The sequence below is a fragment of the Prionailurus viverrinus genome, chromosome D4, assembly GCF_022837055.1.
Source record: "Prionailurus viverrinus isolate Anna chromosome D4, UM_Priviv_1.0, whole genome shotgun sequence".
NCBI lineage: Eukaryota > Metazoa > Chordata > Mammalia > Carnivora > Felidae > Prionailurus > Prionailurus viverrinus.
In genome coordinates, this window is record NC_062573.1 from 49,426,459 (window position 1) to 49,444,787 (window position 18,329).

Sequence of the window (18,329 nt, forward strand, 5' to 3'; positions counted from 1 at the left end):
AAAAGTTGACCAAACTTGTCATCTGATGAGATCATATACTCATTCCATTTAATTAATTAATTAATTAAATTTTAAATTATTTTTAGAGAGAGAGGGAGTGCAAGTAGGGGTGGGGCAGGAGAGAGAGAGAGAGAGAATGAATGAATGAATGAATGGATCTTAAGCAGGCTCTGTCACCCAGGCATCTCATTCTTTTTAGATTGATATATAGAGGTCTTTGCTAAAAGCGATGTGGAATTATGATTGATTGGGGTTTTCAAGTTGTTTCAACTAGTGATTCTCTCCTGTAACTGTTCCTGCTGATTGTCGTGTCTGCCCTGTGCATTGTGAGGTTACTGGAGCTCTCCTCGAGGGAGCACATAGGCGGTTCTGTTGCTGTTGCGTGTAGTTCTGGTGCCCTGTGGTACCATTGGGTCTGAAGCCACGTCTTCACTCTGCCTGTGATAATGACAGACCACGGCCACCCAGGGCCCTATTTTGGGCTCTGGTGACCTCATCTCATGTGTGTGATGAGTGTAATGATATTGAACAGAAAGTGCTCTCGGGAAGGCCTGAGATTTTCATGTTGGTGAATCACTTCTTCCGTCTGTTAATAATACCAGCTTCTGGGTTCCTTCCCAGTGTAAAGTGCTCGGGCACTGTAATTTGGGGGAAATCACACCCTTATTCCCATATAACAGATGAAGATACTGAGAAATTGGAACTGAAATCTCGTTCCATGATTATTCCATTACAGCAATTTCTTTTGTACTGGTACCATCTCTATCTAACATTTGGGTAAAAGGGGAAATGGTTTTAAATTGAGGTCATCAAATTTTGAAAGTAAAGGAAGAATGCAGGTTTTGGTTTGTTTTTGTTTTTACCATACTTGGACTTTATTGCTATTGACAAAATAATGTGCATTTGATTTTTAAAAATGAAATTGAGCTTTGAAAGAGTTGAGCAATAAAAATCTATTATAGATGAAAAGTTGCAACCTAAGTGAGCCTCAAAGTTGAGATTTTTATGATTTTTTTCTTATTCTCTTTACTATCCTGGTGGTAACATGTTCATTTGTTTTTAGATTAATATTTGTCTTTGAGGTTTAAAGATCATAACATTGGAACATGGTTGAAAAACCTCATAGAAACCACTATTAGTATTTCAGAAAAATTCCACGTATATTTAAATAGGATCATATTATATTTGCTTTACTTTTTTTTTAAATTAATGTTTATTTGTTTTTGAGAGAAAGAGGGGCAAAGAGAGAGGGAGACACAGAATCTGAGGCAGGCTCCAGGCTCTGAGCTGTCAGCACAGAGCCGGAAGTGGGGCTCAAACTCCCGGACCACAAGATCATGACCTGAGCTGAAGTTGGACACTTAACCGAGTTAGCCACCCAGAGGCCCCTGTTTTACCTTTTTATTTTTTATTTTACTTAAAAACATACTTGGAAGGTATAGTCATCTCATCACATGTAGTTCTATTGTAATATATTTAAGCGATACATATTCATGGATGGCTAATGTTTTTTACAGTTTTCTGCTGTTATAAACACCTGGCATTACATACCACTTTTTATGTCTCTTACAGGCTGACTTGAAGCATCTGATTTTTCTCTAATACTGTTAGATTTGGATTTTACTTGTTCCTCAGCACTGGATCTTGTATGCCACTGTTTTCTTTCTTTAAATTTTAAATCTGATTAATCTCTCAATCAGCTAGAGTGTTTTGAGTAAATTTTATGGAAAGAGAATGTATTGGTAGGCTTGCCAAACCTTTTCTGTCTGAGAATCTCTTCTGCTGCCTTGGACAGTTTGGCTGGGAATAACAAAAACATTCCATAAGAGAAACTTAGGGGAGGTAATCTTAAACAACTTTTAAGATTTTGCAACATTCCTGTTTAATTTTTATCTTCTTTTTTTTTATGTTTTTTTAAATTTTTATTTTTATTTTGATTTTTTTTATTAATTTTTTTTTCAACGTTTATTTTTGGGACAGAGAGAGACAGAGCATGAATGGGGGAGGGGCAGAGAGAGAGGGAGACACAGAATCGGAAACAGGCTCCAGGCTCTGAGCCATCAGCCCAGATCCTGACGCGGGGCTCGAACTCCCGGACCGCGAGATCGTGACCTGGCTGAAGTCAGACGCTTAACCAACTGCGCCACCCAGGCGCCCCTCCTGTTTAATTTTTAATAGGGAAGGATTTTCCCTTTCCCTCTGGAAGAAATCTTATACAAGTATCATGGCTTACCTCATTCTCAGAGAATAAAATGCCCTATGGCCAATGAGAATCACTAAACACAGTCCCAGTTTAGTGACTGAAAATTTCTTCGGGCTCCTGGGTGACTCATTCGGTTGAGTGTCCAACTCTTGATTTTGGCTCAAGTCATGATCCCAGGGTCATGGGACTGAGCCCCACGTTAGGCTCGGCACTGAGTGTGGAGCCTGCTTAAGGTTTCTCTCTCTCTCTCTCTCTCTCTCTCTCTCTCTCTCTCTCTCCCTCTGCCCCTCTCCCCTACTTGTTCTCTCTCTCTAAACAAAAAACAGAAACAAACCAAACAACAACAAAAACCCACCCCCCCCAAAAAAAAAGAAAGAGAAAAGAAAAGATAGAAAATTTTTCCTCCTAAGTAGTAATTGAATTTTAAACTACAGCCCTGGTGTAGCGGAAGCTTGCCCTGAAGTGATGGCTTACCTAGGGATAGAGAGTGTATGCTCCAGTTTATCTTTCCCTACCTAGCTATTCTTTTTTTCCCTCACCTTCTTATGGCAGGTTCTGCCCCTACCACCATAAAAGGTGAGAGAAGGAAGTGTAGGGAGGATAATCAGATACACTGTCCTTGACTCTTCTGCTGTAAGATGGTTTTGTGCCGAGTGAGCCTGGCATATGCTTAAAACTGCTTCTTAAGAGTTCCTTCTTGGATTCTTAGGAGGTCCTAGATGGGTTCCTGAAGATGTTTGATTTAACTTCCCAAGACGGATGATGGAGTTTTCATCTGACTTTTCTTACCTTTGGCCTCTGGTTTCTCAGCAGTCTACTCCATAGATTGTCTTTGGGGTACCATCATTCCCTAGGGGCACTCTTGGGTAGGTTTCAAAATGGCTTGAGCCTGACTTTCTCACGTGTGTGGCCTCCCTCAGGTCTATGCCCAAAGTCAGACATTTATCAACATAATAGCCATTTTTCTCTTGCTCCCCTGTCAAAGCGACTAAACAGCCTCTCCCTTGTCCTCCCGATGAAGTTAGACATAATCCACTGCATCCTTCCCTACTACCGGTGACTGATCTCTTCTGACTTGAGGCCAAGGGTGAAACATCTAAGTGGGTGGCTTGGGGACTTACAGTCATCTTCTGTCTTAAACAAACAAACAAACAAAACAAAAAAAACAAACCTCTTTAATTTTTCCTGACCTGTCACAACCCACCTCTTCTATGCCGTAACTGTGTGTACGTTTTCATCCTTACTACTTGGTTTAAATTTCTGCCTGATGGGCCCGCTCATAGCTCGTTGTGGTACAGGATATAAATCATCTTAGCATCTCAACCATGATTTCCAGTTTTACATATATCACACTAAATGTAAAACTCTTGATTTGTAATTTCTTTACCACAAATTCTCTGGGTAACCTGCTCACTCTGTTGTCTAAATGCTGGCAGATTCTTTTTTCTTTTGACCTTTGAAATCCAAGAATTTTACCAGGATATGTCTAAGTGTTAGCATTTTCTTTGGTTTTGTTTTTTAAATTTGTTTTCTGGTTTTTCATGTACCTCTTTTATTTGTAGACTAAGGTAAATTTTCCTAACCTCCTAATCATTTCTTTGCTTATTTTTTCCTCATTTATTCTCTTTTCCTTGTAATTCTTTTCATTCATATTGATTTTTAGATCAGCCTATATATGTCTTTAGTCTTTTCTGATAATTTTTTTGCTTATTCTTTTCTTCTGAAATAGGGGAACATTGTATGCTCCTGCCTTCCATTACCTGGCTGTTTTTGTAGTATTTAAAATCCTGTTGACTGCCCTCGTTGTAACAGCTTTCCTTTTCTTTTCTGGTAGATACTTGTTTTTTCTTTATAACTAAATCCATGTTTCCGTGAATGCAGTGAAATATGAATCCTTTGGAGGGAAGTTTCAGAAAATATCTTTTTTCCTGTTCACTACAGTAACAATTTCATTGGAAGATGTTTGTAGTGATGCCTCAGTGCAAGCGCCTTCTTTTGGACATGGTATCTTCCTCCATATCCTGTGACCTTTCATCATTCTTAGTAGGAATTGTGCTTGTACAAATGGGATTTGAGATGGATTCTGCCAAAGATTGTGTTGGTTTTGTCCAGATGATTCAGGAATTGACAGAGCAAGAAGGAAGGGGAACATTTAAATTTATTTAAGTTTCACTTGTAGATTAATAAAGATGAAACCAGTGCTGGGGTATCACAGTGGGGAATTTTGCCCCTGTGTACTGAGAGATTGTTTTCTGTGTCTGTTGTGGAGCCAGGAGTTGGTTGGGGTTGTGTGGGTGCATGTGTGTAGGGTGTGATGTCATTGCATATGTGTAATTCCATGCTGCTGCATGCTCCCAGCATGGTATGCAACCTTTAGCACTTGGTGTAATTTTGTGGAATCACTGGTTAAGATCCACAGGTACCATCTGACTACCTCATTTTAATAAGAGACTGTTGTTGGATTTTACTGGAGTTTCTTCTCAAAGACCAAACAAACTATTCTTTCACATAGATTCAACTGGCCTGCTTTGGATCTAGTCATGTCCAGGCCACCCCTAGTAGAAGTTTCCTCCAAGTTACTGTCATAAGGACTTTTATTTTTCCATGGTTTCCAGTTGTGTTGCAGTGTTTTCTCTGTTGTTACATTTTTATTAGTTATTCCAAAAGGGAATCAACAGGGTGAAGGTAGGAGGAAAGAGAAGAGAGGTAGACACCTAAACTCAAAAGTATTATGCCAACTTTAAGTAACTTGCAAAGGGTAAGATTGTTATCTAGATAAATGTAGAAAAATCTATATCAGAAGTCTCTAGATTTTTGAGTATCTCCCAATTAAACACTGCATTCTCCCTCTTCTTCCCCCCTTTATGTATTCATATGTGATATATATTTTCTCTTTCTCTCTGTCTATATATATATATATACACATATATGTATATATATATGGTATTACATATATTGTTTCATATATAATTAGTATATATGTTATATGTGTACATAAAACAAATGGAATTTTAAAATATGTTTAATTAAAAGTCCTTTTATATTCTTTCAGAAACCTCTGAAGTAAGGTATTATATCTTAGAGGTCATGATCTAGCTCTTGTAATTCTCATTCATTTCAGTGCCTAATGTGGCCAGCACTGTGCTTAGAAAAGCATGACACTTACACAGCCATTTTATACCCATTTTACAATGCAAAAGAAATATCAATGACTTTGAGTTTCAATATTAAATATGTTACACTTTTCCAAACTGCTTTCAATGTAGTTTTGAAATTTTATAATTTTCAATGAAATTTTAAAAAATAAGGTGCTATAAACCACTTATTTATTCAAAAGGTAATTTGCTTTACACATAAATCCTTGACAAATGGACCAATGACTCTATATTCCCATTTGGGATGAATATCTGCTGTATAGACAGCGGTATGTTTTGGTGACTTCAGAGCCCGTCCTTTTGGAGTATGCAGTCACAAACCTAATAAAGACAGAAACTGTAAAATTAAAGTTCTGGTAGGGGCGCCTGGGTGGCTCATTTGGTTAGGCGTCCGACTTCAGCTCAGGTCATGACCTTGCCGTTCCTGAGTTTGAGCCCCGCCTTGGGCTCTGTGCTGACAGCTCAGAACCTGGAACCTGCTTCAGATTCTGTGTCTCCCTCTCTCTCTCTGCCCCTCCCCTGCTCACACTCTGTCTCTTTCTCTCCCTCTCTCTCTCTTATAAATCAGTAAACATTAAAAAATTTTTAAAAATATTCTGGTTAATGCTGGGAGGGAGAAATGGTAAAGGGGGCTTTGAGTTAGTCAGAGACCTTATGATAGCTCAGTTCTGCATGTAACTATTGCACGGACATCTGAAGCAAGTACAGGTGTTTTCTGGGTGGACAGATGAGAAAGAACATGGGCTGGAGGGAGCCCAGAGAGTCTAGACTCGGGGAGCAGAACCTGCAGAGGTCTTCTGGCTAAGGGGAGCATTGCAGGGTGGGAGTGGAAATGCGTGTATGGGGGCTGGAGGGCACAGGGGTGGGCAGCCCCGTGCCAGATGAGATTGGTGGTGCAGCTGGGGACACTTGACACAGGTCTTTCTAAGTTGTGTTCACAGTATGGAAAATTGACCTAAGGAATATTCTACCAGGGTTGGGACGATGTGATCATATCTTCAGTTTGGAAAGATCACAGGGGCATCTTCAAATGTTTCATCCTTTGTGAACTAGAAAAAGGGAAAACCCCATGTATTTTTTGAAGAGGCAAAGAAATAAAAAGGAAGGTAGTTTTGTCGTCTTTTTTTAAAGCCAGGTTAAGTGTGATTTTGGAATACATCAGTGCTGTCAGGGACTACTTTTGTCACTGTCTTCTACACTTTATATCCTGCAGAGTACTGATTTCCAAGCTTGACTGTGTATCAGGATCACCTGAGGAATATAAAAGAGTATTCCCACCCTGGAACTGTTGGTTCCTAATATCTAGAAGCGAGACACCATAATTTCTAATACGCAAAGCAAAACTCTTCTGGGTAATTCTAGCGCTCTAAGTTATTACTAGTCCCCAAACAGGTGTTCATCCATTCTGCAATTAGGGGAGCACTCAGCCCCATTCTTTTCCCACTAACAAGCAGTAAACATGCATTACGTGAATCAGTAATACAAATATTCATTTATTTTTTAACATATGTTGCTCTTATCACAGGTAGATGGCACAAACCTTCAGGGTTTTACCAATCAACAAGCAGTAGAGGTGTTGCGACACACAGGACCAACTGTGCACCTGACACTAATGAGGAGAGGAACGAAGCAAGAGACTGAGCTGGTGTCAAGGGAGGATGTCATGAAGGACGCGGTCTTGTCTCCTGGGAATGCCAGCGGAAGCAAAGGTAGTGCCAGGTTCAGCTGGTTTTCAGTTAGACCCTTATATCCCTTAGATGTTTTTCTAATTCTGAAATTATTTAAAGAATGGTCTTTAGTCTTAACTGTTCACTATGAACCAAGTAAAAAGGAAATTTGATGAAGTTGGGACTAACGAGAACCAGGGATGTGTCCGTTGACTATAAAATGGGCTCTCGATTAAAGCAAATTTCTTTCTTTCCTGTTTATTCAGTCCCCATTTCAGAGTCGGAAACGTGCATCTATCCTTCTGTCCCTGCCTTACTTTTGGGTGTCATTGCCATGTTTTCTTTCCCTTTAGGGGGAACCTTTTCGGCCTGGGCTGTGTATGTATGCAAGCCTCATGTTTCTAAACATCCAGCCTTCCCCTGAAGGAATCTACTTTAATAACACATTTAGAAATGTCTTTTATAAGCTGTTAGTACATGAATATCTCTGAAAATTAGTGAAATCCCCAGGTAGCTGACTGGTGTTAGAGTTTGTTAGTAGAAGCCAGGCTTTTGGTTTGAAAATGCTATTTCATTTCTCAAACTGTTGACCATTCTGGTATTTATGCCATATACTGTTCATTGCAGAACTAGGAAATTGGGAGGTCACAGGAGAACTTCCCTTTAAGTACAGGTGGTTGTTTTGAAAGGTTTACTTACAAAAAAACACTCATTGAGGGGTTCAGATAAATAGAGTGGGATTTGAAAAACGTCATGCACTTGATTATATCATAGATGTAACTACTAAAATATTCTTATCTTTAAGAAAATTATGAAAAAGATGAAGACTCTTCATCTTTGAGTAGAAACACCAGCATATTACCAATTGAAGAAGAAGGTAAACACCTGGAGCCAGGTTATTACGTTCTTTATTGTTTGTTTTTTACAGAAATGATTTTTGCAAATGTGATTAAGCCTCTATGGATATATTGTAAATTACTAAAAAAAAATCTATCATGAAAGAAAAAGAGATGTTTTTAAGTCTTTATTTGTAGATAGGATTAATTTCTCTAACAGATTAAAATAGTTCATTTATAGCTGGCATATTTTATGGTCGTATGTTCTTTCTTACATATTTTTTTTTAATTTTTTTTTTCAACGTTTATTTATTTTTGGGACAGAGAGAGACAGAGCATGAACGGGGGAGGGGCAGAGAGAGAGGGGGAGACAGAATCGGAAACAGGCTCCAGGCTCTGAGCCATCAGCCCAGAGCCTGACGCGGGGCTCGAACTCCCAGACCGCGAGATCGTGACCTGGCTGAAGTCGGACGCTTAACCGACTGCGCCACCCAGGCGCCCCTCTTACATATTTTTTTAATTAAAAAAATGTTTAATGTTTTTTCATTTTTGAGAGAGAGAGAGAGAGAGAGAGAGACAAAGATAGCATGAGCCGGGGAAGGGGCAGAGAGAGAGGGAGACACAGAATCCGAAGCAGGCTCCAGACTCTGAGCTGTCAGCACAGAGCCCAACACGGGGCTTGAACCCATGAACTGTGAGATCATGACCTGAGCTGAAGTCAGATGCCTGACTGACTGAGCCACCCAGGCACCCCAGTCTGTCTTACATATTTTTGAAACCAGAGGGCTTTAGGAATCAGTCAGTTATGTACAAGGTTTTGTATCAGTCCCCGTACTTCAGTATAGCCGACATGTTCATATCTTATTGAGCAAGCAATAATAAAATTATGAAGTATTTTTAAAAGAAACATGAAAATCTTCTTTTAAAGCATAAGCTCTTAGGAATGAAACCGTTCTATTTTGGGAGGCTTTTCCTTGTCAATTTTTCATAAATTCTAAATCTTAATATTGGGGAATTGGCTTGGAAAGGAATTGTATGGAGAAATTATTAAACCTTTCTGAGATTTCTTTCAGTATAAACGTAGACTTCATCGAGCCATATAAACATTTTTTAGAGCAGCATTGTTTTAATATATAATTATGCCAGAATATTATTGCCGTCTTTTTAGGCTGGGAGCTGTGTGCTTTCCTTAGCTGTCAGATTGCTTTAGGCGCTTTGGTAACTTATATCTACTGAACAGAGTCCAAGAGTGGTCTTCCTGTTAATAGTTCCTTTGGAGCTTTGTGGTTCTTTAAAGTATCTACTCCATTATTAACAGGTTTTGTTTTCTGCTGAAAATTTTGCTTTACTTTTATTATTTTAAAAGAATATTTGTGTTTGCAGTAATATCCTGAGAGTGTGATGTGTAGGATTCATATGTGTTAATTGCATTCTGCCATTTTTAAACAAGTAGGTGAAGAAATTATTTAGGCTAAAGTGAGTATCAAGAGTAGCAGGAAAGAATAAAAAGCTTTTAGAGCATGAAACTTGAGACAGTACATAGGGATGGGTGTGGGGGATCATCTCGAAGGCCCAGACCACGTCTTTGCTTGTGAATGTGCATATGTGTGTGGGAGGATGGGTGGGAGAGGCTCTAGACTTAGAATTAGAAGTCCCAAATTCTTTTTTACACAAACTAGGGAAAAGCTTCTAAATGATCCGAATGCATCTACCCTAGTGCTTATCCTTAGACAACAAACAAACAAAAGAAATTAAATAGACCCATAGATACAGGAAACAACTGTTTGATACAAGATGAGGAGGGGTTCAGGAGCAAACGAAATAGGAGACAGGGATTAAAAGGTACACCTTTGGTTAAGTCATGGGGATGCATTGTACAGCATAGGGGATACAGTCCGTAATATTGTAATAGCTTTATATGGTGACAGATGATAACTAGGCTTACTGTGGGGGTCATTTTATAATGTATGAAAATATCAAATCACTACGATACACACCTGAAACTAATAGGGTATTGTTTGTCAGTTATCTTTTAATAAAAAATAAGGGTAACATATACTGGGTGAAGAGTCAGACTTGCTTACAACAGACAGGTTCTGATCACAGTGTCTCTTATATAGAATGTTAAAATATGGAGATTTTTGTAGTTTGTCACTAACATCATTGTGTTGACTATTTCAGGGTATCCATTATTGGCAGCAGAGATGGAAGAAACAGAAGACCCACAACAACAGGAAGCTGCCCTGCTGACGAAGTGGCAAAGGATTATGGGAATTAATTATGAAATAGTGGTAGGTTAGCTTAGCCTCCCTAACTTCCTAACTTGTAACTGTATTTGAGCAGGAAGTTCATGACAAAAATAAAGATGATCTTCATAAAGAGACCTAGAGAAGTAGCAAATGCCCAGGACTTTTTTTGAAGACCTAAATGCATTGATTCCTGTATTAAAAAATTTAGGTAGGAGAAAGTTGGATAGCAACAAAGGAACTGAGATAAATGGGTTGAAAAATTTAGGACTTGTAATTCACCAATATTTCGACAAGAGGAATGTTTTTTTGTTTGTTTGTTTTTTTGTTTTTATTCTTAAGTCTGGGATTTAGAGAAAGGATCAGAATAGAATGACAGAATTTACTTAAAGGTAAAAAAAAAATCATCATGATCCATATATAATATTGTAAGAGGATTTTTCCCACATTTTTCCTTTACATATATATTTTCCTTAAGAGGCTTAATTCTGCATTCTCTTTTCGTACCACTTATGCCACAGTGAATGTTTTATGTTTATTAACAGTTTGCACATCTCATACAGCAATCATGATTTGCTGTCCTGAAAAGAGACTTAACAATTGTGACCCAAATTATCAGTCTTGAGATGTACACCAGCAAATTTCACAGTTTTCAAAAGGAAAAATAAAATACTAGGTTAGGTAGAATTTTTCCTATTGTTTATAATATTCAAACAACTCTAGATTAGAAGAGATCAAAGAACAGATGTCATATAATAGTAACTAGCATTTATCGAGCACTTTGTGCTAAGCGGTGTTCTTAGTGTTTCATTGAATCTTCATGACAATGATTTTTTTTTTTTTAAACTCAAGATGGTTAACAAATAAGAAGTCCAGCTTCTGTTCTAATCAAGTCAGGGAAGAATACAATAAGGTCCAGCTTAACTGTGGTTAATTTGGCATGAAAAGAAAGTTGGGAGATTCCTTCTTTGGTCTGGGATTAACATGGCTGGGACAAATAACCAGACTGCACTTCTTCGTGGGTAATTGAACAGTGAAGGGAACCTTTTAAGGAACCACTTGCTCACAGGACCTTGAACTTTTGGCTGCCTTTCATGCTCATTGTCCAGTAATCTGGTAGCACTCCCAGTTATGTGTCAAGGGCAAAGCATGCTGTAAGCAAGAGCTAAGCTATTTATTGGCCTTCATTGAACAAAGACGTAGATCTGACTTTAAGTTGTTTGCTATGTGATTATACAGAATAAATGTAGTCATAAGAGGAGTGGTATAGTAGAAAGAAGGATTGATGGACATTAGCCGAGAGGGACCTGGAGAGCTGCTCAGAGGAAGTGACATTTAAATTGGGTTTTAAGGAGTTAGAAGGATTTCATCCAGCAGATTTCAAAATTGGATGATGCAGTTTCTGATAATTGCCCTGCACACATTAGCAAGATTTGAAAGAGATCTTTTTTTAATTAAAAAAATATCTTTAATTAAAAAAAAAATTAATCTCAGCCCCTCTATCCCTTAGTTTCTTGAACTGTAAAATAAAGGGACCAAAGTAGATAATCATTGGTATACCTTCTGATTTTAATATTATAATGATTGGATTCTTTGTGAAAGTGGGTGATTTCCTAACATTCTTCATTATTTAGTGTAATAGTGGGAAATAGGAAGTTCATTCTCCTATTTTAAGCTTTGGTTCACTTTTTTTTTTAAGTTTATTTATTTATTTTGAGGGAGAGAGAGAGTGGGGGAGGAGCAGAGAGAAAGGGAGAGAGAGAATCCCAAGCAGGTTCTGCGCTGTCAGTGCAGAGCCACACGTGGGGCTCGAACTCATGAACTGCGAGATATGACCTGAGCTGAAATCAGGAGTCGGATGCTTAACTAACTGAGCCGCTCAGGCACCCCAAGCTTTGATTCACTTTTAAAGACCGTTGTCGGTTGTTGACACAGCATAAGGTCAGGAGTGTGGGCTCCAGGTTCAGACTGCTTCAGGTTCAAAATTCTTTTAGAGCTGTCTGTGTGACTCTGGGAAAAGGACCCTCTCTGAACCTCATTTTCCTAATTTGGGAAACAAGGATAGACATTGGAATTATTTATGAGAGGCATATGAGATAATCTGTGCAATGGGTCAGCGTGGTCCCTAGGACATAGCTTAAATGCTAGGTATGTGTCTTTTCTATACTGTTGTTGGAGCTCAGGCATTTGATTTTATCCGTGGTAGTTTAGACGACCCTCCATCTGTTACCAGCATCTCTAGGCACTGCAGAGTATCTTGGGTGCTTGCACCTGGCTCCTCCTTCGGGGTTTGTGTTGGTTCCTAGAGCTGACAGATAATCAATAATCCTTCAGAGGCAAAGCTCCAAAGCTTTGCAGCTCTACAATAAGATTTTTGAAGCTTTTGTGAGAAAGTTGACTGTTTTGGGGTGAACATAAAATATATACATGAGGGAAAAAAAACAAATGAAAAAAGTGCTAGATTCATGATGATTTTCTCCTTTCAGGTGGCCCACGTGATCAAGTTCAGTGAGAGCAGTGGGTTGGGGATAAGTCTGGAAGCAACAGTGGGACATCACTTTATCCGATCTGTTCTACCAGAAGGTCCTGTTGGACACAGTGGGAAGCTTTTCAGTGGAGATGAGCTATTGGAAGTAAAGAGCTATTCCATTCCTTTATCCCCTTAAGTAAACTTCTGAAAAGGCTGCAGGGGTCTCAATGTGTAATAATAGTATGCATAATAAGTAAGTTCTTATTGTAAATTTCCTCTCCAAAGGGTACTTGAGAAAAATAATGCGAGTAAAAACCCACCAAAAGTAGAAATTTCAAATCTGTTCGTACATTGATCTTCACACATAATTCCATGCTGGGTATTTTTTGGTTTGTTTTAGTCCAGAGAACCATAAACACTTTCTTTTTCAAAAATGTTAAACATCTTTTCATTTTTTAGACTAGATAATACATGTACATGTTTCAGAGTCACAAAAAACGTAAAGATGGGCAGTGAACAATCCAGTCACTTCTCATTACCCTTTATTAAGTAACTACTGTTATATCTGGTACTGTGCTGTCTTCCAGATATGTTTAAGGAATAACTAAGAAAATTTGAATATATTCTTTCCCCCGGCTTTGAAAAGCATACTGGCACGCTGTATGTACTGTTTTCCCTTGTAATTTATCGCTTAATGATATGAAATGTCACTTTGTAAAATAATCCCCTCCTTATCCCTTCATCCCTGGGTATTTTTATCATTACTTCTCCCTTTCCCAGCTACTACACCGGCACATGAAATGTGGGTGGAAGATAGTGATTATCTTCCGACACAACTATAAATTGCATGTGAGTTGTTTTAAGTCAACTATGTAGGTGACTGTAGTTCCGAGCACAGCAGAACGATGGTAATCACTGGAGTAAAATCCCTATTTATTTAATAAAAGATTGATTTCAAAGGAGTATTCGTGTTATGAAATGTTCCCTCTTGAACAACTTCTCTTTTTGCACAGGTGAATGGCATAACTTTGCTTGGGGAGAATCACCAAGATGTGGTGAATATTTTGAAAGAATTGCCCATAGAAGTGACAATGGTGTGCTGTCGACGGACTGTACCGCCCACCCCCCAGTCAGAATTGGGTAGCCTGGACTTATGTGATATTGAACTGGCAGAAAAGGTATTAGATCTGAGACCACTCGGAATCAATAATGGGAAGCCTAAATGGCATCTAAAATGTTTTTAAGCCTTTCTTCTTTCATTTGGTATTTGAATTTGAATTTTGCATAATCTGTAGTCTAGTCAAATCTCATTTAAGGTATAATGAGACATGATGTTAGGATTTGATTTACATCAGACTGCAGGAATCGGTACAGTGGAGTAAATCTGAAAACTTTGAAGAATGTAATATTCATATGAGTAGAACAGGGTAAATAAGGAACATAATTCTGAATTGTAGAGACACCAGTCTGGCACCATGCATATCCGTATACATTTTAATGTGGTATAAAGGGGATTATTACAATAAAGCAGGTAGGCAGATTTGCATCCATGGTCCTAGCATATGCAGTAATTAACAGCAAAGGTAGCATATCAACTAGAATTTCATCATCAAAAACATGCCTTTCCTGAATTTGTTATGTTCATACAGATAAACAAAATTGAACTAATTTAGGTTCACTTTAATATATTTTTACTGAAAGAAGCTAACAGTCTGTATTCCTATTTCTGTGCCAAATGCTTTATAAATGTTACCTCCTCTAATCCACAAAACTTTTATCAAATGGGTAACTCTGAAGTCCAGCTTAAGAATATTGCTCAAGGCAACACAGTAAGAAATCATAGACCCCATCTTTAAGCCCAGGCCAGTCTGACTTCACATCTTGTCTTATTGTGCGTGCTAATTTATTCATGAAATAATCACATGCACAAGTCACAACATTTTAGAACCTTTGTTTGCCGAGAGTACAAAACTTTTACGTATAGCCGTTTCCTTTCCAGTTGTTGTTATTTATCATAAGAATTCCTTTTCTTTAATGTCAAAATAGATCTACATTTTGTTTCTGACTGTAGAGGTGATTCAGACACTTGATGAAAAAAAGTGAAAACCGCCCACAGTCCTGCTGCTGAGATGTAACCATTGTGTATTTTTATAGGTGATCTTTGAACCATACATTTTTAATGCCTGTTCCAAGTTAGGTATTTTTTCCTCTGTAACAACTTTCAGTAATGACTGCCTTAATTTGCAAAGGTTTCGTGGTAAGCTGTTGCTACCGTTATTTGTGGGTGTTTTATTCTGGACAGATGCGGGGCCTCTCCCTTTCCCTTGTAGTGTTGGTATGTGTCTGCTAAACTAGTGCCTCTGAAATAAGAGCTGCCCGGTCTGTTACGCAGCCGCACGTAGATCTGGGCGAGTTCACCGGGTCCTCGGAGACAGAGGATCCTGCGCTGGTGATGACCGACGTGGGTCAGAATGCGGCGGAGGTTCAAGGACCTTTGGCCATGTGGGAGGCTGATGTTCAGCATATTGAGCTGGAGAAAGGAAACAAAGGACTTGGGTTTAGCATCTTAGATTATCAGGTAAATATATCCTGTTTTTAACAATTTTTTTAAAAAAATGATACAATACTAAAGGTATATTGTGGATAATAGAAAAATCAGTTAATATTTTAGTTTTCAAAGACATTTCCTTGTTTCTAGCAAATCTTTCCAAATGATGATATATAGGATTCATTTATCATGAAGGGTTCTTTTAACATTGAATTCATTGAGCTCTTCTAGATTTCAGCCTTGAGAATTTGAAGAGCTTACAAATACATTTTAGGAATATCCTAGAAATAGAGTTTTTTTGTTGTTGTTGTTATTTGGGGAGTATGTCTAAATTATTCTTATTCCCTTGCTCATAATTGATAGTTCATACTTTAGTGGTAAGACTGAAAGTGTTAAATACTTATTTCTTTTGTCTGTAGTGAATGACTGAGTTCTAACTGGATATGGATTCCTGTCATTTGACTAAATGGCTAAATTTACGAATAAGCTTACATTGGTCAAGTGTGGCCTCCACCCTTACCCTGCATTGTGTTCTGTGCTGAGTAACTGAGGAAATGCTTATGCCGGGTGCGAGAGCACAGCTGTTGCTTCTCATTAATCAATACTGAACCCGGAGAGCCATCTCTGAGGACTCATGGGAGTTGTGTTCTTCATGGGGCTTGATTGCAGAGCCTTGTTGCTGTGTATCTGAACGCTGCATCGTCACATACTACTGTACGGACTCTTTCTAGATGTCTTCATTTCAAGAAGGCAGGCCTGACCGTCATTCAGTACACTCCACAGCAGTAGCATCCTACTTAACAAACGCTGTTAATAATCCTGTATCTGATGTCTGGCCTCAAAAGCCTGTTATAAAATTGGGCAGCTTATCGAAAATTCAAATTACAAGTTTAAAGGGATCTGTACAGTGATGAGGTCTCCTCGGGAACAGCTTGGTACTTGAGGATGCCGTCCTTCAGGGGGAACTCCTTCTGCACTCTGCAAAACAGAGACAGCCTTTGCCCCACTCATTCCTCAGAAGTGGTGCTTGAAATTCTTTTTTGAGACATTTGAAATGAGTACCCATCCATTACAATTCAGAGTGACCAATCTATAAAAACTCCCACACCACCACCACCACCACCCTCCCCCCATGTAAAAAGGAGCTACCTTATTTTTTTTTTTCCCCTCGTTTTGTCAGGATCCCATTGATCCAGCAAGCACTGTGATTGTAATTCGTTCTTTGGTGCCTGGGGGCATTGCCGAAAAGGATGGTCGACTTCTTCCTGGAGATCGACTCATGTTTGTCAATGATGTTAACTTGGAAAACAGCAGTCTTGAGGAAGCTGTGCAGGCGCTGAAGGGTGCGCCGTCAGGAACTGTGAGAATTGGAGTAGCCAAGCCTTTACCCGTAAGAATTCATGTTTTACTGATTTTTTAAATTTGTAAACAAAATGGCTTTCAGGCCTACTGTTAGCTTCGGAAGGTGTTCTCGTGAATGAATCATGACATTTGGTAATTTTGACCAAGATGGTTATTGGCTCTATGAGTATAGATTTAATTTTGAGTAATATTTTTTTAAAAAGTGAAGAAAACTGACAATTCAGAAATAAATTTGTAACTTTAAAATTATAGTTTTGTAGTTCACTTTTGATCTTTTTTTTATTGGGTAGTAAGGTCACGATGAGTATCAAATGAGTATTTTCAAAGAAATATGCCTTAAAACATCTATACCAATGTAGTGGGGTATTAGAGAAATTAATAGCATTAACAACTGACAGTGGAATCTTTAATTATAGTGGAATAAAGTAGAATCTCTGTCAGTGTGGTTTAAGGTCCTGCATTCTGTTGATTTCAACACATTTCTTGTCTAATTACTGCAGAGCAAGAAATTGAACTTTTCACAGTAGGTTCGTCAGCTTCTGGCTCTCCTCCTGGGAGGAAATAGCCCTCCTGTTATTAATTAGTACAGTATTAAAAACAACTAATCAGTTCATGCTACATAACGTCAGTATGTTTATTAGGTATAATGATTACAACATAGCACTTATCACTGAATTGCAAATAAATATTAGAGACATTCTCAATATTTGGAGGGCTTTTTCAGTGTATAAATCTATTTTAAGTGAAAGGGCAAATACACCTTTCTTAAAACACAAACACAGAGGTGTATTTGCCTAAACATCAAATAACAATTTGCTGACTTTATGAAAGCATTTGTTCAAATAGTAAGCTTTATTAATATATTTGCAATGTTAATTAAATTTTTCATGCCTCACTTTGTATTACAAAGTGAACTTTGGTAGCCTATGAAAATATATTTATGAAAACAGAGAAAAGGAGGCAAGTTCTGCATATGTTATTAATACAGGGTGATGTGGGCAAGGCAATCTGAAGATTTTAGCCCATTTTATTTGAGATTGAAATAAAAATGTTAGGTTTTATGTCAGTGTGATCAGTTACAATATCCTTATATTGGGTCTATAATATAAGCAGATTGTCTACAGAGAGAATTTTTGTGTGTTTTTTTAAACCATGCTCAATTGAGAGGCTTCACTGTAGAGGTCACTCACATTCCTTGTCAAGTAAATCACATGCTTTATAATCATGTTCTAGTAAAGGATGACAGCTAGAAGTTGATCCTTCTTTTTAATGTTCTTTTTTTTTTTCATGCAGCTTCCTTTATATCTTAACACCTAAAAAGTGCCTTACTTATTTTTATATTAAGAAGTCATTGTGTAGCCAGAATATTTGGCAGATAAAAATGGCCAGAAGATTACTATAATATAAAAAATTATTGATTTGGATGATCTTTTATAAGAAGAATGAAAAAGTTAGAAGGGATTCTCATTTAACAGTTGATGTGTTGGTATTAGAATATCCTTGTTGTATTTAACAAATCAAAACATTAAATATGAATATTTATCATTTGAAAACTTTCCCATTTTTTTTCCTCTTCTCTTCTGACTGTTCTTCTCCTATCCCCCTCCCCTGCTTTCCTTCTTTCCTCCTTGCTGTTCTCTCTCATCCTCATCCTCAAACACTGAGCCTCATTCTCCCTGCAGCTTTCACCAGAAGAAGGTTATGTTTCTGCTAAGGAAGATTCCTTTCTCTACTCGCCACACTCCTGCAAGGAGGAAGGGTTGGCTGACAAAGCCCTCTTCAGGGCTGACTTGGCTCTGGTTAGTGGCCACAACTTATCAAGCTTTCTTTCAGAAATCTTAT

At 38.1% G+C, this 18,329-nt stretch overlaps 1 protein-coding gene across 11 annotated transcripts in view; it reads left to right on the plus strand.

The window, feature by feature from the left end:
• MPDZ (multiple PDZ domain crumbs cell polarity complex component) overlaps window positions 1-18,329 on the plus strand; it is a 161,861-nt gene that overhangs the window by 62,727 nt on the left and 80,805 nt on the right. For 5 of the 11 annotated variants that reach the window (XM_047830066.1, XM_047830070.1, XM_047830074.1 and 2 more), the window contains 8 exons: window positions 6,884-7,067; window positions 7,831-7,920; window positions 10,043-10,152; window positions 12,594-12,740; window positions 13,591-13,755; window positions 14,970-15,155; window positions 16,306-16,515; window positions 18,170-18,286. In XM_047830066.1, coding sequence (XP_047686022.1) covers window positions 6,884-7,067; window positions 7,831-7,920; window positions 10,043-10,152; window positions 12,594-12,740; window positions 13,591-13,755; window positions 14,970-15,155; window positions 16,306-16,515; window positions 18,170-18,286 — 1,209 coding nt within the window. The remainder of the gene's footprint in view (window positions 1-6,883; window positions 7,068-7,830; window positions 7,921-10,042; window positions 10,153-12,593; window positions 12,741-13,590; window positions 13,756-14,969; window positions 15,156-16,305; window positions 16,516-18,169; window positions 18,287-18,329) is intronic. The other 6 variants (XM_047830068.1, XM_047830071.1, XM_047830075.1 and 3 more) reach the window with 3 other exon arrangements.